The sequence below is a fragment of the Lepeophtheirus salmonis genome, chromosome 5 (assembly GCF_016086655.4).
Source record: "Lepeophtheirus salmonis chromosome 5, UVic_Lsal_1.4, whole genome shotgun sequence".
Classification (NCBI taxonomy): Eukaryota; Metazoa; Arthropoda; class Copepoda; order Siphonostomatoida; family Caligidae; genus Lepeophtheirus; species Lepeophtheirus salmonis.
This window is the reverse complement of record NC_052135.2, coordinates 15,903,347-15,930,487: the sequence shown is the minus strand read 5'-3', so window position 1 is coordinate 15,930,487 and position 27,141 is coordinate 15,903,347. Positions and strand designations below refer to the sequence as shown.

At 29.2% G+C, this 27,141-nt stretch overlaps 1 protein-coding gene across 12 annotated transcripts in view; it reads right to left on the bottom strand.

The window, feature by feature from the left end:
* The window catches only part of LpR1 (Lipophorin receptor 1), a 117,666-nt gene that overhangs the window by 65,023 nt on the left and 25,502 nt on the right, over nt 1-27,141 (bottom strand). For all 12 annotated transcript variants that reach the window (XR_011780025.1, XR_011780026.1, XM_040712144.2 and 9 more), the window contains exon 3: nt 1,957-2,079. Coding sequence is in view for 9 of the 12 variants with exons in the window: in XM_040712144.2 (XP_040568078.1) it covers nt 1,957-2,079 (123 nt within the window). In the remaining 3 variants the exon portion in view is untranslated. The remainder of the gene's footprint in view (nt 1-1,956; nt 2,080-27,141) is intronic.

The window sequence follows — 27,141 nt, the reverse complement described above, 5'->3', positions numbered from 1 at the left end:
TAGTGATTATTGTCCATGATCAAAAATTAATTTCATTTTCATGGGGTATGTTTCTTATACTCAAAGGATAGCTAAAAAAAATAATTTTTTTATTTAACCTAATTTTAATTAATAAGAGAAAGGCTTAAGGATGGGATTTAATAGAACAAAAATCCTGTCCTTAAATCATACTATTCATTCTTATTGTTATTGTATGGGTGAAATTAACTTTACGTACTTAATATTTGTTTAATTATTATTTCATTTGACAACAGTCATCTGGATTATATCATCCTGGAGTCTCATTCGATAAGCCTTTATATCAATTTATGTTTTTGTTTCTATAGTCAATCCAAGAAGATTTTAATGTAAAAATTGAAAAGTTGAGATATTAAATAACAAGTTAAACGAACCCACACGTTTTTTCCGTAAAAAAGAGAACAAGTATGTGCTTTTACAAATATAGTTTACCTATATTTAAAAAAATATTTATGAATTTCTAATTTTTTAAGCTCTTATTTTAGAAAGTTTACAACTTTTGTAAAGAACAAAAAAAAAGAGTCATTTAATTTGTCAAATTTTGTTTATGAAGTGATTTATATACATACATATTTTATAATTTATAATATATGTACATACTAGGGTAGCCCTTAAAAATAAAAACTTTACTTTTACATGGATAACCCTTTTATTTAGTTCATCTCATAATAACATTTTTCTATGCAAAATATTTTTGAGTTTAATTAAGATTTAATGGTGGCCTTCACTTCTCAATTTTTTGCCTTATATTGAAAAAATAGCGGAACAAAAATTCGATATTTTCAATTTTTTCTATGAACATAAAGTTAAAATACCAACTTTGTCTGAAAGCATAACTATATTTTATTCCAATACGTTTTGTTGTTTGAATATTCAATACTTTTTAACATCAGTTATAATATTTAATATATATTGTGTTACAAAGTATTTTATCTATAAAATGAATCATTATTTGATGAACTCTTCTTTTCTCGACGGTCGCTAAGTTTTAATAGATTTTAGGTTTTATTTGTGTTTAAAAGTAAACATGTTCACGAATGTTGATAAATTTACAATTTAAGCAAAAAAAGTTTAAGATCCAATGGTGTCCACCTCTGAATGCTAATCAAATATTACAATTTTGGGCATATTTTTGTTATTATAACAGATTGAGAGGTTGAGAGAACGAAAATAACAACATAGTTTTTTTACATACACACTAAGAGGCAACCTAATGTACATACACATTTATGTGTGGCGATAACATAAAAGCAAGATGGGATGAATTTTCTTAATATTGCGCCAGTATGATAAACGTATCTGCTGATATGAGTACTATAATCAACATATTAATTCAAAAAAGTGACAAAGTCCTTAGGAGCCGCGGTTTTTAGGGTTAATTGAATATGATAAATATCGGTTATTTGATAATATTGATAATAAAAGATAATGAGCCGTCATGACGTCAAAATTATTTTTAAAGAAGAGTGTATAAGTATTCACGTTGCAAGACTAACAAACAGAAGAAAGGGATTAGCTGGTGAAAAACATGCCACACCAACTGAAATTGATTACATTCATGACATCAAAATTCGATTTCAAGTTCAAATACCACACAATCAAATTGACTGAATTTGTATATAATATGTTTATGTAAAAATTTAAACAAATATCATTCATATTAATGACTTGTTAAACAGTTTTTCAGTGGTTTAATATTTTATTTAGCTCTTTAAAAAATTCCTCTTCGGTTTTTCATTGAAGTAAAAAACTCTCCGTTTCATCTTAAAAAATTCGAACTCTCTTTTATGTTATTGCCACACATATATCTTTTATTCTAAATTTTTAGGGGGAGAGATGATGTATAGTTACAATTGCATTTAACGACTGTATCTATAAGTATGAATGTATGGTCTATATATGGATTTGTAAACCCAAAAAAAAGGTAGTCACACTTACAGCAAATATCCTCATTTTCATCACTTCCATCAATACAGTCTTCTCCACCATCACACTGCCAATTTTTTGGAACGCAACGGATTTCATCACATCGAAATTCGGAGTCTGTGCAATTACTCTTAACTGAAAAAAAAAGAAAAAGAAGATAAAATGGTGCAATTTAATAGTAGAGTATGTAAATTATCTTTACAAATCATTTTAATAAAGAGTGACAGTTAGAGCTGTCTGACTTAAGTACAAGGAAGTGTTAAAAATATATAATTCATACTCAATTTCATAAACAAAAGAATACAGCAGATTATATATTACAAGCATTTACTCCTTCGATAACTTAAAATTTAAGGAAGATGTTAGAGGCTCCCTACTTACATTTTAGAGGGATTCTTTAATGTTATTAATGAACTAGCAGGTTTTAAAATATAACACAAAGTTTTTCAACACCTTTGTTACTCACATTCATCATCTAGGACCTTCCCTTTTTCAACATTAACTATGAATAATTATGCCCAAGTTTTAATTAAAGTATTAAATTATTTCATATAAAATTCAAAAAATATTTCATATATAATTATAAAGACTTATTAATATTCAAACCACGGATCCTAAACGAATTCTTTTTTTACCCATATTTGTTGTTCTTCCGTCTTGCATTAAGTTATATATTACCTTTTTTTACTATCAAATAAGCATCCGAAGTATAACTGACCATGATTTTTGTTTATATTAATATATATATATATAAATTATCTTATATTTAAAATTTTACACGGTAAGCGTCACGTACGCTCGTTGCGACTTTGGTATCTTTTAGATCTAGTAGTAACGCAGTTCTAAAGTATTCAACACGCACTCAAAAATGAGTGCTTAACAGACAAACTTTGTCTGTTAGTATAAGGTACATAATAACTGGCCCTTCAACACAAAAGCAAGCTAGAATAATTTTTCCCAAAATTGAGTCAGGATTAGATTTGTAGTCTTCCACGAATTTACGTCAATTTCTATTATTAATTATTCATACTAACCCTTTGGAGGAACTGCAATTTGCATATATAGCAGAAAAAAATAAAAAAATAATTGATGTTATCTATAAGAACATATCGGAGTCAAATTAAGGCACATAAAACAAATGAAGGATATAAACATTCTTGAGTATCACAACTTAGCCCAAAATTTTTAATACAAAACCTACAATTGATCGAAATATTACGCTGTATGTAAATAAATAAACTGGACATTTCTCACTTTGTTTTTAAGATTGTTTTTTTGTTAATTGGTGACATATATAGTTGTACAGCAATGTTGATATCAGCCATTTTGGGGGCCTAAACATCCGAGTTATATAAGAATAAAAACCTTTTTTCGTTAATATTAAGGAATATAGACGTCAAAATGGGACCAAAAAATGAAAGGACTTAAACCTGACTATCAATCAAAATATTATTCATATATTACCTAGTTTTATCATGTATCTGACCCTCATATCAATTAAAATATGTTATTATATCTTTATACAATCATATTTCTATAATGTGGTCTGTTAATTTACTACTACAATTGAAATATTTAAAAAAAATCACTCATTATCCTACTTTTCCCTCTTAGTCAATAAAATAATACAAATTTTAACCATTTTTGCGATTTTTAATACATATTAAATTTATTATATATTCAAATTTCAGTGCTTATCATTGGCATCAAGTAGTGTGCAATGAAGCTGTTCAGTTTTCTCTTTATTCTAAAAGCCATTTGATGAAGTTTCATACAGACTTATTGGAAATTGGTCTATTTGTACAGCATAAAATGGACATATTTCCAATAAATCTTGATGAAACGTATTGCTTTCTAATGTTTAAAAACAAAAACAAAAAAAGTAACAACTGATTGAATGTTATTTTATGCAAAAGATAAACTGTGATATTATAATTATATCAAAGTAAAATATACTGAAACTCCCTATAGAATGGCTTTATTGTAGTATTTTTATTGTTTGAAAAATTAGGAAAAACAAAAGTAGAATCATTAGAGTAAAATATCTTCCATTATAATTTTCAACTTATTGTCTACACTATGAAAGCAAAATCGTGTAACGATGTAATAAAATAATTTATCTATAATTAATACATAATAAAACTAACTATTAGAGGGATCCGTTTTTGATAGATATAAAGGTTTAAGTCATTTTACTCCTAGGTTTCGTTTTGACGTCCAATAATTATGTATTTTTCGTAATAGTAAGGAAGAAATTAAGTTCAAATTTTTATAAAACTCGGCTGTTTAGGCGCCAAAATGGCCGACATCAGCAATACAGACGTCACATTAAAAAACCTATATGCATTTAAAGGCTCTATGTATATACCTTTATCAAGCTTCCATCTTTTATTTAAATGCTTCTTTTCCTAATTGTCATGAAATGAATTGACATAAATTCGATATCTTTTAAGAAATTAATGTCAAATTCTGCATTTGGATAGAAAATGTTAAAAAAAAAAGAGCGCAAGAAAAGGATATGAACCTATAACATATAAAAAAATCAAATATATTATATTTTCCAAGTCATAATACGCTCTGAAGTGTAAGTTGCTACAACCAAAAAATGTGTCATGAGGAATAAAATAAACTTAAACTAAATATATGTAACTCTAAAGTAGCACGACACGATTTAAAGAACTTAATATAATAAGAACTACACATATTAAGAACTTCAAACTTTTTTCAACAACTTTTCTTGTTCAAAATCAGGAGCTTCTGTGGAAGTATAAAAGTCTTATTTACCCCATAAATTAGTACGTCAACATAAAAACAATCGTAACAAAAATCAAGAAAAGGAGATAGGCCTTTTCTACTTTTTTTTTACTTCATAGTTTACATACAGCCTAATACTTCATTGATATTTATGAGTTAATTATAGGCTTTTATAGGATGAGTTAAGATTCCAAGATTTTTAGCAATGATTTCAGAGACTTATATTGGCCACAAGTTGCCCTTTCCAATAGATTCAATCAACATTCTCTATCTTTTTTTGTTTTTATTAATTTGCTACTACTTTAAGTCAATTCGCAGGCCACCTAAAGGACTTATAAGAATAATTTATTGATATAAATTGACAAATATTTGTCAAGGAGTACAAATGTGGTCCACACTCAATTTTGAGGAAAAAAATTCATATCTTCCTTTTGTTTTGACAGCCCCCATAGCTTTCAAAGGGGACGCTATGCAATTACAAATTCACTTAGAGAATGGAAGAAAATCGTCACTTTTGTTAATATAATTTCCTTCCAGTGGCAATTTCCTTTCATATACAATACATACATACAAATAAGTTTAGTTGTCACTTAACCACTTGTTTTTGAATGAGGATGATGAATGTTTTAACAAATCAAAGTGGTTCTTAAAAAGTGTATTTCCCTAAATTGAGAGAAGAAAGTTAAAAAAGTAATAAAGAGCATACAAGAAAAAATATATGAACTCCACAAATCGACGACCTAATTCGCATAATTAATCAATTTATGTAAGAAACGTATTTAAAATTAGTATAAAGTAGTGGAAGTACATTGCATTGCTTGGAGTATTATGTTTAAGTATAACTCAAAGTTTTTCAACCTCTTTGTCCGCCTAATTAATTTACTTGTTAATCTGAAAAATGTCAATGCTTTTATATTAATGCCCAAGTTTTGGTTTGGCCATTATTAAAAAATATAATTAATATATATATAATAAAAAATAACTTGATTATAAAATTTTAAAAATTGCAAACACGGATACGAAAGTACTTATTTTTAATAATTTTGTCTTGTATTTAAGATATATTAGCCATTTTTACTAGAAACGAAGCTCCAACGTATAACTGACAATGATTTTTATTTTTAATAAAATTTCATTTTTTTTAATATGCTACACACACTCATTGATACGTTATTATTTTTTCTTAAATCAAGAAGACACTAAATTAGATTCTAAGCGCACACTCAAAAATTGATTTTCCATAGACAAACAAACAAAATTATATATATAAATTTAGATTCCTACAAATAATAGTAAAACTTTGAGAGCTCAGGAAAAATGGAATACTATTTTTTGACAGATTGATGCACGAGTACAGTATTCTTCTTGAATAATATAAATATCTTGTTTTAAATATCATAATTGTTAGATTAAACTACTTTATATATTGATGAAATTATTTCATTTAGATCTATTAAAATTACTTAGTTTTGATATATCTAAGAGTAATAATCACAGCTGGATAAAATAAAAAACAATCTTCAACCAAAAAAATGGTACTCTAAAAAATGCTTAGGATTTACAACCATACAACAATATATACTCTTTTTTTTTTTCCCCTTTTTTCAATGTGAAGTACTGAGTTTGAACTACACACGCTCGTTGCTACATTGTTATTTGTCCAATCTTAGATACAGTCAGAACACATACATACAAACTTTACTTTATAAATATAGATTTACATGTAATATAACTGTGGGTATTTGAACTTTTAATGCATCACAGGATACTCATATATTAGTCATTTTAGTCCAAAATTGTCCAAAATTACACCAATGATATATTATAAATCAAAAAAAAAAAATCCTTTATTCCATTATCCTCATCACAAATCTACTTTCAATTCATTATCTAATTGTTTTTACTTTATACAGCTTGAAAAATAGCACCTTTTTTTCAGTTGAGAACCAATGACTGACGCATAAACCTAATTTCTGGCAAAATTATGTAAGATACAGAAAATTGTTGTAACTCTAGGCTAATAGATATATTTTACCATAACTGACGAAATTATAGAATAAAAAGGATAGAAAAATAAACATCATGCTGTAAATATTTTGAAATAGTGAATAATTCATTTATAGCAAAGTTTGTCTGAATGTTTTCAGTACATACATTTATAAATGTATCGAGGAACTATGTCAATACAGGATCTAAGAAATTATTTACAAAACAGGTCTTTTGAAGCTCCGACTTTAGAACTAATATCAATATTTTCGATTTAACAGTCAAACCTGTATTAAGCGATCAGGCAATGCAAACAGAAAAGTGACTGCTTAGTGCATGTGATTTCTTAAACCAAATGTCATATTTTGAAAACTAAATAACACCTTTTTGTGTAGGGGTATACAAGTAGCTCTTAGACCAGGTGTGACTGTATGTTAAAAAGTGAATAGATGTCGTTGAAGAACTACAGTCCCTTTTATAAGGGAATGAATGATTTGATAACATGAATGGCGAATTAAGAAATATCCAATTTCTGTCATTAGGAAATTTTACTATTGGGTTAGTGTTCTTCGAAAATATACACATATTTATGTATAGTCCGTAAAAACAACACTCAAATATGTTATATATTATGTACGTACGTACTAAAGTCCAAGGCCGAATTTTGTTACCGGTTTAAAGTTTGTAATTTTGTATATCTTGATTTTTTTTTTTGGTCTCAATCTATGGACTTATGATACAAGTATGAGCTATGTAACACATTTAACATTTGACGTTATTATGCCAAGGATCATAATTTTAAAACCTAAATGACGTCATCAACAATTCAAATACCGAATCGGTCTAGATCGAATTTTAAATGAGATCAATCCAGACCAAATTTTTCTTTGAGATGATTACAAACCGAAATTTTTTGAAGGACTGAATTGGATTGATGTACTCAAAATCATAACGCCCTCTGACTGGTAAAAGGTTTTCATACCAAAAACCAACACTATGAACCTATTGTATATGCTCCAGCATAAGTTTATTAAAGAAACAGTAACTAAAGTTGTAAAAACTTTTAATATGTGTATAAAATATGTCAGCAAAAAAATATCATCATATTATTTGAAATCCGTTGCATGGGGTGGGTGTGGCACACATAATAAATTAGAACGAAATGATTATATGTGCAAAATGTCAAGCCAATTGAAATGCAAGTAAATTATTATTGCAGAATAAATATATACAGTTTTGAGGTCATCAATATGCAGGTAAGCTCCTTCAAACTCAATAAACTTTTCATTGATTATGGATTTAAAAAAAGTATTCTCCGTTACCTCTCTACATAAAAAATTATCTAATATTTTGTAGTCAGTTGTTGATTACTCTGTTTCTTTTCCCCAAATCAGTGTTCCGTTGATTGGTTGAATTCGAATCAGCTCTTTTTAAGCTTTAAAACATTCCCAGAAATAATTACTAAAAAATAATTCCATAGTCGGGAATAATTGGCTAACTTCTACCAACTAATTTTTTTCGGAAAAAAAGTTGTGTGATACAATAACAGCAACGTGTTACAATAAATTTCGTTAAATGTCTCAAAAGTACTTATGTATACTATATAACCATTCATTTTTTCCAATGTATTTTCAAACTTATTCAAAAAATACTAGAACAACTAAATAATTAATCAAACATATTTAATTGTGTGTTTCACAAATACTCACTATGAAAGACTATAATGACTGTATACGATATCTATATCTGCTTTTCTGAATAAATGTGCTATGCCTATAAAAAACAATTTAATTGTTTCAATATTTCTGTTTTTTAAATACATATGTTTAGATTGCAAGTTCTACAAAACTTTATTAAGTGAATCGTTCACACGATATTCTCCGAATTCAAGCTTATAGTCGTCAGTAGTATACATCTTACTTGTCAACATAAAAACAGGCTGAGATTATTTTTGTAAAAATCGAGCAATATGATAAAAAGGGTGTTTTCATTTATGCTCTTTAAATTACACTAATAAACTTTTTTGATTTGTTGAGTGGAATCTGCACTTTCTACAATGTAACTTGAAAGATAAATTCAAACTCATCTTTCTATCTTTTTGTCACAAAATGCTGTGGATGAATGACGATAGGCGAAGATTATTAATTAGAATGACGTCAGCACTTCCGTGGTAAATACCGTATCACACCACTTCTCATGAATTCAAATAATTAGGTATTTCAAATGATATTTGATGTTTCAAAGATATTTTTAATTAATTTCTTACTTCATATCCCAGCCTATTTTTATGATGATAAGTCACATCCCCCCCCCCTTCTTACAATAGTAAGAATAGTACTAATAGTAACAATTTTCTTAAGAATAAAAATTGTCATATATATCAAAGAAAATTCCTCGAATTTATATGATGGCGGGCCCACTTGTGTTAGCATGTAAATTGCCCTGCATGACATTTTGTGAAATATTTTTACTCGAAAAAGTATAATCGAAAAGCGCCGAAATACCAATACCTATTTTGATACCTGTCACAGTACAAAATTATTAGTATTGTGTCAATATTAATGTTGTAAGTTAACCTTCTTATAACATAATATATATATTTTATATAGAACGGAGTTTTCCCATCGCCTTTGGTCCATCCTGTTTCTTATAGCAATTTTTCCACTATTAGTTCTCGCTCTTTTATTTTTAATACAGTTCTTAATGAACAAAAAATATAAAAAAATAAATATTTTTTTTTTTCCCCCCTTAAAAAATATATACAAAAGATTTTTTTGGTTCTTTTCATTCATTTCTCTATTAAAATTTTTTTTTACTCTACAGGAAGTACATATTGATAATATACCAAATAAACATATATAATATGCCTACTCTAAAAAATAAGTAAGTATATGTATGGCTACAGTTGTATAAATCTAAGCACTTTCGATATATATATATATATATAAAAAGAAGAAGCAAAATTTTTAGGCCTGAGATTTTGAAGAACGTTTGTAAACAGAGCAGCTTAGTTGGCATGATGTTTTATTAGATCAGCTGTAATCAGCAATGATGGAATGTAATGCTCATAAATCCCACTCCGTTTCTAGCCAAGATATATTTGGAGAAGGGCTTAGTTTTTGGAATTAAAAAAAAACTTCCCAATATTAAAATTTTTGAAAAAAAATCAAAAATCAAGCTATTCACAGATTTTTTTTTTTTTTGAAAAAAAAAATATCAAAAAGAAAAAAAAATTATCCATATTTTCGCATAAATTTTTTGATTCTGACAAAAAAAAATTATAGTACAAAGCAACAATTCTTTAATTTGAAGTGGCTGGGTGAACAGCCCTCTCCAGATTATTTATATTTACACGTTTTTTCTTCAAGAATCAAAGAAGAATGACAACATCTTTACAAAATAGAAAATAAATCGTCCTCATACTGCCACCATGAGTTTTTTATATCAAATTTTATACATAAGTTTGTAAATCCTAAGATTTTATTTTTTTGATGGGGAGCTTTTTTTTTTTTGTGTTGGCCAATGAAGTGTTTTTTTTCTACTTCCTAAGATGTCATCTTCTTTTCTTTTCTTTCCATTCTTAAAAATGTTATAATTTTTTTTTTCATTATTTAGTTGAGAACATCTAACGATTATCTGTCACCACGAGTGTGTACTCATTAATGACGAAGAGTTATGCTGAGGATTTGTTGGGGAGTAGAATTGAAGATCGACAACCTATGCTCTTGCTTGATGCGGAGTGGGACTTATATTTTTCCTCTTCACCGGAATCGTAATCGTTGAATTTTTCTTTATGGGGTGGGATAGAGCATATTTTATTTCAAATTTACCGACTGATATCCCATTTTTTCCATATGAGATGTTGGAAAATTAACTATGAGCCTTTTCAGTTTTCTCAATAAGGATTAAAGGTCCTTCTTAATAAATCGTTCTTTTTTAATCTCATGAAGTTTTTATATTTATATAATGACATTTTTAAGAAATTATATTTTTCCTTAGGTTCTTAGGTACTTCTATGGTCTATCATATATCCTTTTTTTTTTTAACTTCAAAAACTCCATAAGGGGAGAGGGGTACATACCAGGCTTGCTCACAGCTAATTTAAATAACCGCCATGCCAGCTAAGCTGCTCTCCTCTAAAGTATTCATTAAATTGTCAGGATTACTATGTAAAATTTCGAGTTTCTTTTTTTCTTTATGTACCAAAAATGCTTACGATTTACAATCTTATTTATCTTATTCTATGTAGAGTAGATTTATACAAACTTATCTGAGGACACCCCTTTAAGAGTGAATTTCACAATAAATACATAATGGACATGAAGGCTAAGTAATATTGAGGGAATGTAAATACATAAAACAATGATTGATGGATATATACCATCAAATAAACGTGTGTGTGTGAGAAGGGTCAAATGACATGACAATGAGATATATAAATATATTATTTATTTATCAGTGACAGAATGAAGATAGATGACCTTTTTAAAAATGATAACACATTATCAGAAAAATCATTATAATTTTTTATAAAAAACATGCTCTGCTACGAGCATTTAGTGTCCTTCCCAGTTCCCTTAGTGACTGCATTTATGTATAATTCAAAGTCCAAAGAGCTCTGTATTTTTCTTTTTGGTGTATTTGGGCGTTAAGAAGAGCACCAACATTTCATAGTAGGCCTTCTCTCAGCGCCATTTTTAAATCATTTTATTTTTAAACAAAAACATTTTATAAACAGTACTTTATTTCATTTTTATAACTCAGCATCATATCACTGAAAATAAGAACATTAACAACATCGTGAGGCCCAACATTTTTTATTATGCACCTTATACTTTATTAATAAATGTTTTTTTTTAAATAACAATGACAGATGATTACCCAACTAACTCACACCGTCTGTAGAAAAAGTAATGAAACCTTCTAAAAATACAGTTTCGAATAGGTGTTGTTGAATAATTATTACATTTACGATTATTTCTGAAAAGCTTAGATTCTAAGTCTTTGATTGATGTACATATTCTAAACAAAAATTATGTATATGTCGCGATGGATGCATCAACTGGAGAAAAAATGCCTCCAATTTGGTTTCCTGTTGGATACCGGTTACTCGCAGCCAACAATCAACTTGATGAAACAAAGAAACTTTGGTCTCTCAGAGCCCAGATCTGAATCCACTCGATTACTCCATTTGGTGGAAAGTTGAAAAGAAGGCCTGCAAAACCCGAATATTAATTCCCAGAGGACCTCTGTTAACCAACAGTGGAGGATCATGAAAAAGGACTACGTCGGCAATTTGTGCAAGGGGTTTCAGAGGTGGTTGGAGTCTGTAATTGAGGCTGATGGTGGCCAGATTCATAACTAATGTGCTATGTACATCATCATCCAGATCAATTATGATTATTTTGATAAATACTTAGAGACAGGTCTCAGTACTTTTTATACAAGAAGCATATACGTTACACATAAATGTATAATATATGTTAATGTGTAGATATGCAAATCATGTGAAAACAAGAGCGTACGTACACATTCATAGAATAGTTATGTAAAAATATCAACTTTATAGTAAATGACGATGAGATTTAAAAAGTGGATAAGAGACAAAAGAATAGGGAGAGAAGAAGACAAAATTTTAAATCATTTGAAGAAATTAAAAATAAAATATTATTTTATTTCCTTCTTATTTCTTAGATATATTATAAGTCGTGCACGGAAAACTACCCGGGAGAAAATTGCCAAATAGGAAAACTACCCGGGAAAAAATTGCCCGTATTTTGTTCAAACTTCATGATGAATAATAACACATTATAAATTCACTTAATATTATTTATGTCAAATATCTAAACATATTTTTTTGTTCCATCGCCCAAGGGAGTAACCTGCAAGTGTTAGTAATATTATTGCAATACAATTTCCTTGCATTTTTTTTAAATTTAATCCAATCTCCTAAGAAATGGATGGAGAGGATTGGTAAGGAGGGGAAGGGGGATAAATACCTTATGGCCTCATAAAATATTGTTCAATACCCTACACCCTGGGATTGGCCCCGATGGTAGTGTGGGATTGCAAAAAAACACCACTATTTTTTTGGTATTAGAGGGGTTCATTGGATATATGTGATGCTTTGACGTTGGTTTTTAGCAATCCCACATTACCCCCTGTCTAATCTGAGGGCAGTGGGTACTCAATTATTCTTTAAAAGCCCATAATCTATTTATGACACCCCACCCTCTCCTTACCAATCCCTTCGATCCATTTCATAGAAAATGAATTGAATTTAAAAATATGATATTTGTTATAAATAATATTATGTGAATTTATAATGTGTAAGTTTGAAGAAAATACGAGCAATTTTCTCCCGGGCTGTTTTTCTAACTGGCAATTTTATCCCATGATAATTTTCTCCAGGGCAATCTTCCCCAGGGCCGTTTTCCTAGTACCATTAAAGTATATTCATATACCCTGTACTAGGGTGGCTTTAATTGTGTAATTAAAAGTAATTTTTTTTTTGGTTTTTTTCATTCTCTTATCATCTAATGGAAATATATTCAGAGGTGGCCAACCTTGGCATTGGCTGACTTTTTTATATTTAAACACAAATGAAACATAGAATAAATAAATACATTTTTTTTTACGCATATTGTAAATTTATGTTATTAAAAATTTTTTTTTAATTAACATCATTTTTTTGGGATGATCTTTCAATATAGAAGAGAGATTTGGAAGCAAGAGCCACCATTAAATATTAATTAAAGTCAAAAATATTTTCCATAGCGAAGTTTGATTATGAATGGAATAAAGTGGAAGGGTGGAACAAGTGAAATTACTTCATTGATTTCTAAGGCCCACCCTACCTTGTAGAAAGATTTTACAAGAGAAGCAGGGTAATTGAATGATACTACTGCTGCTAATCAAACGAGTCAATGAGTAACGATAAGACTTTCTCTGACCCATGTATATATATATATTGCATAAGAAATGAAACATTAATCTTCTGCACAATTAACCCTTTATATTTATTCAAAAATAAAAATGAAATAGACCCTTTTTTTCTTTGTTTAAGGGAAAGAGCAATGACTGAGCAGAGAAAGAAAAAGGGATGTCATCACATGTGTATGTAGATGGAATTCTAAATATAGAGAGGATACTAATTACTACCAATGAATTCTAGAACCTAGTTTTAATTGGCACATGGACATACCAGAATTCTTTCCAGTATACTTATTCAATTAGCCGTCAGTTTAAAATGTATTCCTATGATTAATGGAATAAATTTCACTTTACACAATGTAGCCAATATGTAATATTTTTTGTGACTATAGACAACTCATTTGATTTGTTTCAATTTTTTCATTTATTTATCAAAAAACAAGACAAATGAAACTGACTTATTCATTCGACTAATTTCATGACTTTCTAATATTCAAAGTATCGTATATAAGGAAATTAACAAATTTGAGTGAACGGATATCAAATTACCTTTGCATCCAGTATAAATAAACTAAAAGAAAATAGCTTGCGATTTAATCAAATAAAGATGCATTATATAACAATGGTATAAGTAAAAAAAAAAATACTTCCGACATAATGAAAGTTTCCTGAATTTTTTAGTCTTCAAAAACGGATTAAAAAAAACTTACTCCCTATATAATCTGTGGTTTGAGAACAAGTTCCATATTAAGAAAAGTTCTTATTAACATACCCTTACCTTTAAAAAAAACTTTAAACTCTCTTCCTATTAGAAAAAGAAGCTCAAAGTACGACAAAAAGATTATCCAAAACATAATATGTATAACCAAGTCATTATGGGGAAGAGATGAGATGAGGGAGGGGAGATGTTGAATGAATAGTTATAATATTAATTAAAAAGTTAGTTATTTTGATCAAGAAGAAATTATAGAGAAGCATCATTATATTGACAAACAATATTGAAAAATTGGTTTTCAAGAGCCCTTATCAAAATAATGTATGAATAGATAAATGTAGAAAAGGGAAGGAGGGGATGGTATGAATAAGTAGGGAAGAATATAGGGTTAAGGATCCCCCTTAAACATATACACATACTCATATATGTGGAATATCAAAATGAAAGCAAGTTAGAATGATTTTTTTTAATAATAAAGTAGACTATAAATGATTATCGTCAATTTATAAAAATTATTCTTCATGACCATTTGGATCGTCACAATAAATTGACCAAAATTAACAATATTAAATCAAATAAAGGTTCTAAATTATAGTTAATATTATTAGATATATTAATTTATCAAATAAATTCGAAGACAAAGTCTATAATGAAATCAAATATCTCAATGAAATGTATCTATGTAAATATAAAGTAAAAAAAAAGAAGAATATTTTCTTATAGTCTTGATTTTTGTTCAAGATTATTTTTATGTTGATGCAACACATATACTTATTTTATTGCACAGCTTTCACTTTTTAATAGACCTATATATGTACATATGAAATAAACTTTCTTCTTGTTAATGGATAATTATAATTAAGAAATAATGTATTCATAATTAATAAGAATGCACCTTATTTATAACACCCCTTATGCCTGCCTCGAGTCAGTATATGATACAATATGCGTAGGGTTGTAAATCTTAAGCATTTTTGGTATGTAAAAATAAAGAAAACTGAAAAGTGTCATGGTAGCCCTCACAATTTTAAAATTGTTTTAGGGAAGAGCAGCTAAGCTATCATGACAGTTTATTTAGTGATATGAAAATTAATCCGGAATAGGAGAATCGGGAGTTTTTTTGGGAATAGATATCGGGAAAATAATGTTTAATTTGCGATTCTTATTAATTATTATTTAATACTGGTATGCAACTATTGATTAACTTTCTAAAATATGACAAATAAATAAACCTCCCCCCTCCAAAAAAAAAAAAAACCAATTTTTGTTTTTTTCTGAAAAATTTAATACTTGAAATTAAATTAAATTTTTCTATTCAATTTTTTTTTTCAACTATTATTTAAAATATTAAAGAATTGGCATCGGGAACTTTTACAAGAATCGCATCGGAATTGACATCATGATTTTTTTTTTTTTTTGGAATTGCCCAATCACTAGTTTCATTGAATTTGTTTCACGTCTTAGCTGTGAGAGGAACGAAATAAACAGAAATCCCACTCCGTCTCAAACAATGACAGGAATTAGTCAGTTTTTTTTTTTTTTTTTTTTTTTTTTTTTAATGTTCCTTTAATAGGTTAGTTGGAGTTGCAGAGATTAAGTATGAGTAAACATTATAGTAATTATAGAATAATATTTACTCCAACTAACCTAGGAATCTGGAGTGAAGTCAATATACATTAAGTATATTTATTTAACTATGAATCACATGGGCGCGAAACTACGCACATTGAGTTTAAGAGAATAATTTCTCCCAAGTGCGTTGTCCATGAGCTACGGGAGCCACTACTTTTTTATTTTCAATTCTACAACAACAACAGGGACTTAACCTAATAACTCCCCATCAAATCATCAGCGTTACTTTCCGTCATTTGTGAGCACAAATACTTCTGGTTACACCCTACTCAAAAACACTATTCAGCTTTCCAACAACGACAACAAAACGAAGACACACAAAATGGTTTGGACTTTCAACCCACAATATATATCAATCTATATATAATTTTTGAATATTTTTACTCAAAATTACAAATTAGAGTCAACTTTGGAGCAGGGAAAATTAGTAACCTATATAACAATAAGTCTATTCTGAGCAAAATTTTACGTCAGTCTTAAATATGGGCTTATATTTAATTTATGATAATAAAATTATAAAAAAATCTCATTTAAAGGTAAAAGGTTAAGACCAATTCATTTAAAATGAAATATCGAGCTTTCCAAATTATTATTTTATTTTAAGAAATCAATAATTACATTATTGCACAATGGAGAGCAAGGGCTTTAAGGAGCGAATTACATGTACATACAAAATATTTAAAATTTTCATTAGTAACCTACTACCTTTTCACAAAATATGGGGGAATTTGAGGAGGAATAATTATGCTGATAAGATATTAAGAGAACGCTGTCTTAGAAATTCAATATGAGTGACAAGATATGTAGAAGAACTCACCCGTTAAATCATTCCTTCTACCATGCTCCAATAATCAATGACTTTGATAGCATTAAAAGAAGAAGATTGACACCATATCAGACAAAAGTTTTATGTCAATTTGATTCAAAGAATGTATTGAACATATACTCGTAGATACATTATATATGAAAACTACTGGTAGTGTCACATGGGGCTATAATGAAAATTAATGATAGTACATTAATAATAATATATATATATATTAAATGGAAGATATCAAGACGAGATTCAAGAAATATAAAATAATTATTTAATTTCATATTTCTTTTAATGTAGAAACGTAGTGGGGTCAAATGACGTTGATAATAAATGACATATTTTTTTAAATAATATATATGGTCTCTCTTTTTCTTATATATATCTCAAAGTATAATACTATGGGGAGAACAAAAAAAAAAAAAAATGATTAAGGACCAAGATCATAAAAGCTGACATAAAGAAAGAAAAAGCAGAAAAATCGGCAATTGTCGTTCATCAATACAAAATCAGGCTAGAATGATTTTTATCAAAATTGAGTGTGGATTGTATGTACTTGTATTCTTTGACGAAATATTATCAATGTCCATCAACAAATTATTCTTATTCACCTTTTGGCGAACCCGAAAATTGCAACTAAAGTAGTCAACATTAATATTTACATTAGAAGAATGAGAAAGGGTTGGATTTTATTTGAAAGGGGCCTTATTATCTTTAAAATCAAATAGAAATTTTGAACTAAAATTCTTGGGTATCTTATGGAATACTGGTTTCTATGTACATATGAAGTTATTTGGATTTCCTCCTTTTCTTGACTTTTTTAAAGACTATTTTTATGTTGTGACGGATTCATTTCCAAATAATTATTCATTAAAAAAGAGGGAAGGGAGAATTAAACTACTTCTCTTCATTAAATTCGATGATTTTTCTTCCTCTTCTCTCTTTATTACTCATTATTTTAGATAAAGAAAGGACATAAGAGGAACAGAGGAGGACATCAACTTTCTAATAACTTTTTTTTTTAAACTTAAATATATATAAAAATCCATCATTAATTATTTGTAGAATAATTTGTCAGAAATGAATAAAGACCTTGGAATGAAGAAAGCAGAGAGAGGAAGGAGTTTTTATTTTCAATAAATGTCTTTTCTCAAAGACAAAAAAAAAGAATCACCAAAAAGAAACAAATATAAATTCAATCACCGCCTTCAGTACCAGAAAAAAAAATAAAGGGGAAATGTTAAGATACAAATATGTACAACGTTTTACATGGAACATGGAATGAGATTTTCTCATGTTTAACGCTCTAAAAAAAGCCGTGCATGAGAGAAAGTGGAATATAAAATGTTATTAGATTGAAATCATTTTTTAATAAACATAGTATATATGTGGTGCGTCAAAGTAAAAACAGTCATGAACAAAAAACAAGATAAAACATATTTGAGTCAATGATAGGCTCTGTATTCAAATTGGTGGTGTAAGTTAAGATACCCAAGAATTTTAGCTACAGGTTAAAATATTCATTTGATTTAGGAGGCTTATATTTACCAAAATATATTGCTTCTATTGTAAATAATAATATATATATTAATGTAGCAAAAGTTGCATGTCTTCCGACGCGTCATTTTGGGTGTGTACTTTATATCTTGAAACTGCATCACAACTTGATTGAAGAAATAACAGTGTAGCAAGGAACCTGTGTTGCTAAAGCTCAGTGCAACGAATTAAAATAAAAAAGTTAAGGGGCCAGCGTCAATGAGCAATGGGCAGCCATGGAAGACCATTATATCATCAATGTGTGCAAGGCCTTCCGCGGGCGCTTTGAGGGTGTCATAGCAGCTGATGGAGGTTATATTCAGTAATTATATTAAATTTTATACCAGAATAAATTCTCTGTTATATAATTCTCAAAAAAAAATACGTCATACGAATTTTATTACACATTTAATTATTTGCCACAAATAGTCCGCGTATTTATGCAACTACCGGTATATACCTGATTTGTAATAGTTAAAGATATATTTTTATAGAACATGACCTGTCCATTCAAAGAATAATTTGAAGGAGAGCAGCTTAGCTGTCATTAAATTGTATTAAATTAATTGTAAGCATCCGTGAGATGAATGGAAAAACAAAAATGCCCCTCATTGTCAATGAAGCAAGGACAATGATAAGAATTACTCCAATGTCGATACTCAACTCTACTACAAGTCCAACAAGGAATTAGATTTATAATTCCTCAACAAATACTTCGTACTACTCCCCGTCTTTCATGAGTACAAGTGATTGTCAGCTATTATAAAAATCTTGCACGCATTTTATAACACTGTAATTTAGAACAACTGTTCCATAGTATCATATATATCCCAATCCCCCATCCCTCCAAGAAATTGCAAGTCCTTATCTGGTTTTCAAAATGTGATTAATATACAAATTCATCAAATGACAATCAAAAGTGTTAGTTATGATTATCATTTGTATGTTCAAATAAATCAAGTGCATAATTAAATATACACTCCTAGGATGAAAAAATAATACATTTCCAAAGGAACCGTGTGCATATGGAAATTGTACATAATATATGAACGACACTGTTGCATATGTATACATGTATAATTAATTCATTGGTGCATCAAAAACTCCGTATGATGTAGAATACTCCCACAACAATATGCATAAGTATACTAATGCAAAAAAGGACAAGAATAAGGAGGGGGGGTAGGTTGTCATACTTTCACATAGAATGAGTGATTAAGTATATGCTTATATAAAAACAGTCTTAGTTCAAGGTATCTTTCAAGTTTATAAAACGCAATCATGTTTCATTATCTCATAATTGTAAAATGTTGGTTATGGAATGACAGTCTACCTAATAAGAGACAAACAAGACCATAGATAAACAAATATATAGAAACGACAAATAATTTTTGGTGGCAGTTTGTCAAAGTGAGGCAGATTTCTTTTTCAATACAAATCTCGGGTTGATGAATTAAACTTCTATAAAAAGAGAGAGCTTGAAGAACAAGTATGGACTATTCATGTTAACCCTACTCATTTTTTTACGACAACTGAGTTATTTGAATAGATTAAACGATTGGCCAAAACAATATCACATGAGGACAATAAAAATTGTCTGTCGATTGATGATGAATATGCATGGTGAGGACTCAAAAATTTGAAAATTTTATAAGCCATTTTCAATTCTTCATATTTTTTTTTTTCAGCCATTTTTATGGCAAACTTTGGAAGCTAAAGTTGGCAATTTTCTACACATTTTATACAATATGACCCTTCATTCTAAATAATGGCTTCAATACGAGGACGAACAGAAGTAAAGCTGACCTTGTTGAAGTTCGAGTTGTTCCATTTCTCCGTAATCACGGCCTTCAGGGCATCAACATTTGCGTGAGAAGTGGAGGGCAAGACGAACAACATTTTATACAATACGACCCTTCATTCTAAATAATGGCTTCAATACCATGTTGTAAAATGTTTTGTTCGTCTTGCCCTCCATTACACACAAAACAGCGGGTAAGGACGAAGGCCTGAAGTCTGTCGGCCAGAAAAGAAGTCATGCTCTTGCTGCAGAAATGCTGCACCATCTTAGACGTGTGTTCCGAGGCGCCGTCCTGGACAAATGCATAGTTGTCCTGAGGACCTTGTATCAGACGTCCATGTTGACTTTCTCGTTGGGATTGAAGAAGTAGAAATGCATCTTGCTGCCGTCAGACGCCACGACGCCGAGAACTATACCTGAGCTGGATCTTTGGTCTTGAAGGTTCCTCAACCTGACCTCTTGATTCATCCAAGAAGCGACCATTTCTCATGTCCAAAACAGCGTCCACTGTGAAGATCTTCCTGTCGTAGATCAACTTGTGCGCGGAGATCACACATCCTCTGTGGTTTTACAAGTTACTCAGACATTTTTGATCGCACAAAAACAGAATTAAAATCAAATTGTAGCTTTTTTCAGTTCTTTCGAATGGTACCAGTACAAACTTGTCAGACTTTGAGAACTGATGGTAGACAGCCTCCAAGAGGATTCTAATTTTTGAGGACTCACACTGTAGATGTAAAAAATATGAACTTAAACGAGAGCAAGACATTTTGTGGTTGCATCCTGAATAGGTTTTTGGTATCTTTCAAAGTAGTTTTCATTATTCCTTTATTCTAAAGGAGGGGACAAAATAGAAGAATAAGGTGCGTGAGCTCATAGATAATGAAGAGTTCCACTGAAGAATTGTTGGCGAGTTATAAGGGAAAGTTCTTGTAGTACTTACGAAGGGTAGAGCCGAGGATCGACATTGTAGTAATTCCTGTAGAACCCCTTAATAGAATCTGAATGGCATTTTTGTTTATTTCCACCCTCTTGCGGCCAATTGTAGCACATCTATTAAAACGTCATGACAGCTCCTCCCAAACATTCTTGAAATTGTCAGTCTGACATCCTTAGTTTTATTAAAATCACAAATTACAATTTATCTCACTAAGTCCTATTTAATTATAACTACAAATTAACTTCATTTTAATAATTAACTATCAATTGATATTATTATTTAACTTTGATGTATTAATAATGAGCGATGAAACTAAGAGCACTTGAAATATGTATACATTCAATGTGCCATGGAATTCTTATTAATTTTTAATCGAAGAAGTTTAAAGTAATACAGCAATTATAGATTTATCATCTTAAAAATATTCCATTATTGCATTTAAAGCCATGGGAATGTATGTACGCTATTTTTTGGCATTTTTTGCTAACCCCATTTTCGCTTTTGGTAATTTTTTTTTTTTTTGTTTCCTTCTTCTAAGAAATATCTTTTCAACAGAAAAAGAAAATTGATATGGTCATCCTAACAGTTTGAAGAATATTTGAGAAAGGGAGCAGCTTAGCTCTCATGACAATGCATTAAATTAGCTGCAGGTAGCTATAAGATGAATGAAATATAATATTTTGTTGTTGCAAACTCAATAGGTTTTTTTGTATTTTCCAAAGCTGTTAGTATTCTCTTATTTCTGAGGTTAATAATCATTAATATAGCCGCCTTTAGCTGCAATGATAGCTTTCAGGAGGCGACGAAAGACCTGGTACCCTCTGCAGATGTAGTCCTCTGTCCCAGTACTGGCTGACAGAGGCTTTGAGAGACTCAGTATTTGGATGAAAGGCACTGCAGGTCTTTTCCTCGACATGCACCCAAGAGGTGTAGTCCAGGGGTTTGGCATCAGGGCTGTAGGATGACAAAATTATCAAAAAATAGTTCAAATGAATTTAAAAAACTCATTCAAAAGAATTTTGAAATGGAGGAGATGGGTTTCTTTGATTCCTAGTGTGAATAGTGGACTCTCTACCCTCAAAAGGCTCTTTCTACCCACTTTTTTGATAGCTCTCTGTACAGTCTGGTGTGAAACCCCGAGATCTCTTGCATAGACCCTTCATGGACTTGAGGGGATTCACCTGGTTTGTTATGTATAACTCTTCCAAGTCCAGTTTGGCCTTTTTGACAAAGGTTTTTTCCCTTTCCAGCGTTTTTGGACTTGCTGACGCCGAAGACGGCGGTCCTGGAGACCCCCACTCCGTAAGTAACTGCTTGGAGTGCAGGAACGGAAATTCGTCTATCACGCTCAAGTGCAATTTTCTCGACTTGTACGTAAACTGGAGATCTCAGGTTTATTTTGTAACTAACTGTTTATACTTTAATATATCAAAATATGAATTAATTTCAATCACTCAACCTTAATTTATTAGAGAAGGATTAAGTGTTAGATTTCAGCGGACCACCCAGTACAAGGAAACATTAACATAATTGAGTATCCCTATATTTTCTGCCTTCAGGTAAAATATCTTTATTAATAACCATTGATTTAATAGAATGACTTAGATACGACAGTCCGTCTTGTCAGTAATATATTTCAATTGCGTTTAACATTGATTTGCAAAATATATGAATGTAAGATTATTAATTACCCTAGCTCTTAATCAACTGTCTACTCCAGAAGTCATCTTTTAATTAGAGATGGAGAGAACAAAAAAATAACATAGACATATTAACAGAGAAAAAATCAATTGGCTTTTATGTTTTTCTATAGAGAAAAATTGATGTTACTAATTCATCACTGAACATCCCGACATCCCACAAATGAAGTGTGAAAACAAGCCAAACTTAATTATAAACATATATAAATGTAACTATGTAATAGGTACATAATACGGATATTAGGAAATAAAAGTTTGTTACCACTTTATATGACATAATTGAAGTTTGAAAATAATACCTAGGAGTTATCTTTAGTTATATTTTAATGGCTTTACTTTTGTGATAAATAATTTTATTACAAGATGAAATGAATGTGCAAACAAAAATAATGTATTCATTCAATTTTTATACATTACACAAGATTTCATCAAGTATCCTTTTCATTAATTGCTGCATTGATCTTACCAATACAAAATTCTTGTATGGATAGTATCAAAGAATGGTTTTTATATTATCCTGATGGGATATTTAATATTTGTTATAATCTAATAGAAGACTATCTCTTAACTTTGAATGTATAACACTAGTTCACTTTTGGTATTCCCTGAACATCGAGAAAAGTGAAAACAACCTATATAGTCAGAAATCTCTGTTTTACTTTATAAAGGTGATTTTTTGAAGATTAATTTTTTTACAAAATCTACATGATTTCGTGTTATTTGTCGCATTGAAGGACCTAAATAAAAGACAAAGAAAAACATAAAGTTTTTATATACATGTTTATGGATTCAATATATATTTTAATTATTTCTGCATCGAATTCAAAATCGGAGAAAACGTCTGGTACAAAATAATGGAAATTTTATTAGAAATCAAATAAATGTATAATTTTTGACCACAATGATAAAAATTATTGTTTGTTGTACAGCAAAGATACATCGTGTTTTGAATAATATATTAAATATTTTGAGGTAAAACAATCAGGGACACACTAATGAGTCTCTTTGGAAAGTAACGACAAACATATGAATGAAAAAAAATGTCGTCTTGAATACGGATAAGTTTAAAATCATTTATTGCGCTATGTTCATCTTTTAACACACGTAATTTATAAAAGGTTATGTTGAATATAACTGTTAAAGTCCTGGTTGATTAAAAACAAAAAGGCTTTCAAACGAGGTGCTTCATATGGAAATCGGAGTTAACTTATTTAAGTTACGAGCAAAAAAGTAAGTAAAACGTTAATGTATAGTATGTATGGCTTTCTTGGGCAATAGCCATAAAACCAAAGACATATGCAAGACGTGGGTCAGACCCTTGCATGCAAAGTAAAGTAAATTGTGGAGTTACAAGAACCCATCGCAAGTCTGAAGTCTAGCCAACCGTCCAATTTCATAAACTGTTTATTATGTATAGATAGTGGCAAAAAAATAGATTAGTAGGGACCTAGTGTCATATATGGTCTGTAATTGAATTTTGAATTTAATTTTTCATCCTAATCTCAAGGTCCAACTAGATGTTTGATAACAACTAATGTGACATTATTTGAAAAATCAACTTACACTTTTTTTAAATGCATTATGAATTGTCCTTGTATTCTAGGTTTTTTGGGAAGTTATCATTTTCAGTCAATTTTTATGCGTTTTTTAAAAGTATTATGTATAAGTGTGTTTTATTTCTCATTTTTTTCTAATTTCAATTACGGCTAGTTCGGAAAATGATAAGAAAATATCCTATGCAAAGTTCATTTTTCTACTATGTCAGAAAAATGATTTAAGTAGAACATATTGTTCAAAGTTTGAAAGGAGACGAAAGTTCTTTATTTCGCCAATAAGGATTAAAATTCAGCATTAATTAATTATGATACATATTATCTAATCTAAAAAAAACAATAAATTTTTTTTAAAGCTACACTATGGAAGAAAAAAAATGCGCACAATATGCGGATCATCACTTTTTTTTTTTTTCTTCCATAGCACAATTTTAGGAAAAAACTGTTTTTATCACTTTTTATAGGTTAAAAAATGTCGATAAAAACTATTTTGTGCACAATAACGAAAAATGTCCTCTTAGTATATATATTAACTAAGTAATGAGCCTTTTTTTCATAATTTGATCGATATATGGGGACCTAAAGATGACCACGTAGGGCAATGCAATTTTTTATAGGTCATTTTCATACCGTATGACAGCTTTTCCGCACTAGCCGTAAACGAAATTCGAAAAAAGTTGAAAATCAAGCACATGTACTGTACTACATATTTATGGTTTAATTATTATTTCAACTGTCTTATCTCCCCTTTCATTTGAGTTTCTTTAGGGTACACCATTTATATCGAAGTGCAAAATTTATTGACTGGAGTAGTTACAAAAAGAAGAAGATCTTTTCATCTAAAAATTATTTAAATTCTACTCCTAAACGGGGCAGACAGTACATTCATTTGTGATATGTGTGAATTATAAGGCTTCCTTAAGCCTTCCTACATAAAACTAGTTACTACTCAATTTAAAAGTATGAAAAGCAAAAACTTAATCAAAAGTCTGTATATATAAGGCAAAAAAAACTTTTACAACAGTCAATAAAAAAAAGAGAGATAAACACTTTTTATTATTTATCTTTTTTTCATTTTCTTCTTTTTTTTAATATTAATATACCTTTTTTGCAATTCCTATAAATACATTGCAATAAAATACCTTACACATAATATAAGTACTTATACATTGATAAAACAAATGTTTAAGTTAAGTGATAATGGCATCATATTCTAAAAGCAATTGATCGTAATTCAATTATCTAATGAAAAATTACATATATTAATACATAAAAATGGTTCTTTTGATAACGTAGGATTAATAAATAAATATAGATTTATCGATATATTTGTCCATAATGGTATACATCATTCTATTACCATATCTAAAATACATCCACATTGTGTGTCTAGATCTGTCTTACAAAAAATTCAGTCTAGACCAATTCTACACTGAATTATTGATATTGTTAGTTGTGCTCTGAAAATCGGAACAATAACGTCATATAAACTTAAATGTGTTCCATAAATCATATTTCTACATCTCATAAATCAGAAAAATAGGAGAGACAATCAGTTCCTAGATTGAGACCAAAATAAATAAGTCTTGATATGAAACAGAAAAATATTAGTACACAATTTGAAAACGGTCTAGGGTATGAAATCGGGGGTTGGAACAAAATATTGGTCCAAAACAGTATATAAAAATTGACTTTGGACCGCACCAGGGTGTAAATTATCGAGTAACGTAGCTTAATGTACAACGTGCATGGAGAAATTATTATCTTGAACTCAGTGTGGGTAGGGGTTCAATTCACAATTTATCATAGAGAAGAAAATGTACTTCATGTATATGGACTTCATAGACAACAATTTCTAGCTGAAATAGAGTTATTCTAATACTATAATATTTATTTATAGTTAATCAGTGCAACCCCATATGAAAAATTAAAATAACAATTTTAATTTTAAAATTGTTTTTCGACTGAGTCTCAAGACTTTATTATTACCAACTGATTTTTGTCTTTCTTTACTTTGGAAAAAGGTTGAGGGATACAATAAAAACCTTTTAAGTAGATAAGTGTGGATCAGAATAAAAATATCCTGGAATTTTAAAGAGAAAAAGGAAAAAAACTTCATATTTTCTTTTCTAATGATGATTACTTAATAATAAATTACAATGATAATTTTCATAGATAATGAAATACACTTGCCTAAAATTTACTTTTATTCGGGTAAAGTTTTTTATAATTTAAAATGTTTTTCATGATTTTATTCTGAAGAAAAATTGCTTAATAATTTATGATCAATGTTCAAATATTATCCTAAATGGAGGGTGCTCAATTAATTAATGAAAAATATCACTTTAATATAAAGAAAAATGTTATTTTTACAGATTAATTTCTCACAAAAAGTGTTTCCTGGATCTTTTTATGCTGCTTTTACACACATGATGAATTTTTCTAGAAAAAACAACCGGGTTTTTTTTTCTACATCTTCAAAATCAAATGCAAAGAAAGAACAAAGAAGACAGTCATCAAAGATAATCTTCTTCTTCTATATAAATACTCTTTTTTTAATAAAATAAGAAAACAGAAGAATTTAATTATGAAATAAAAAGATTAATGAGGTGTCAAAACAGAGTTCCGTAGAGGATTGAGAAAATAGAACAAAAGTTTTTTTTTCTGTCAAAACATATTTGAAGAAATGGTGAAAATGATCAAACCTATACAAGGTAATCCCTTAAGCCAATAATATTCACTTAGATTGTGGGGATTTTCAATCCGGAATACGGAATATTTAAAGATGTTGTATGTATATTACAATTTATTTCACAAAATTAATTCAGGAATT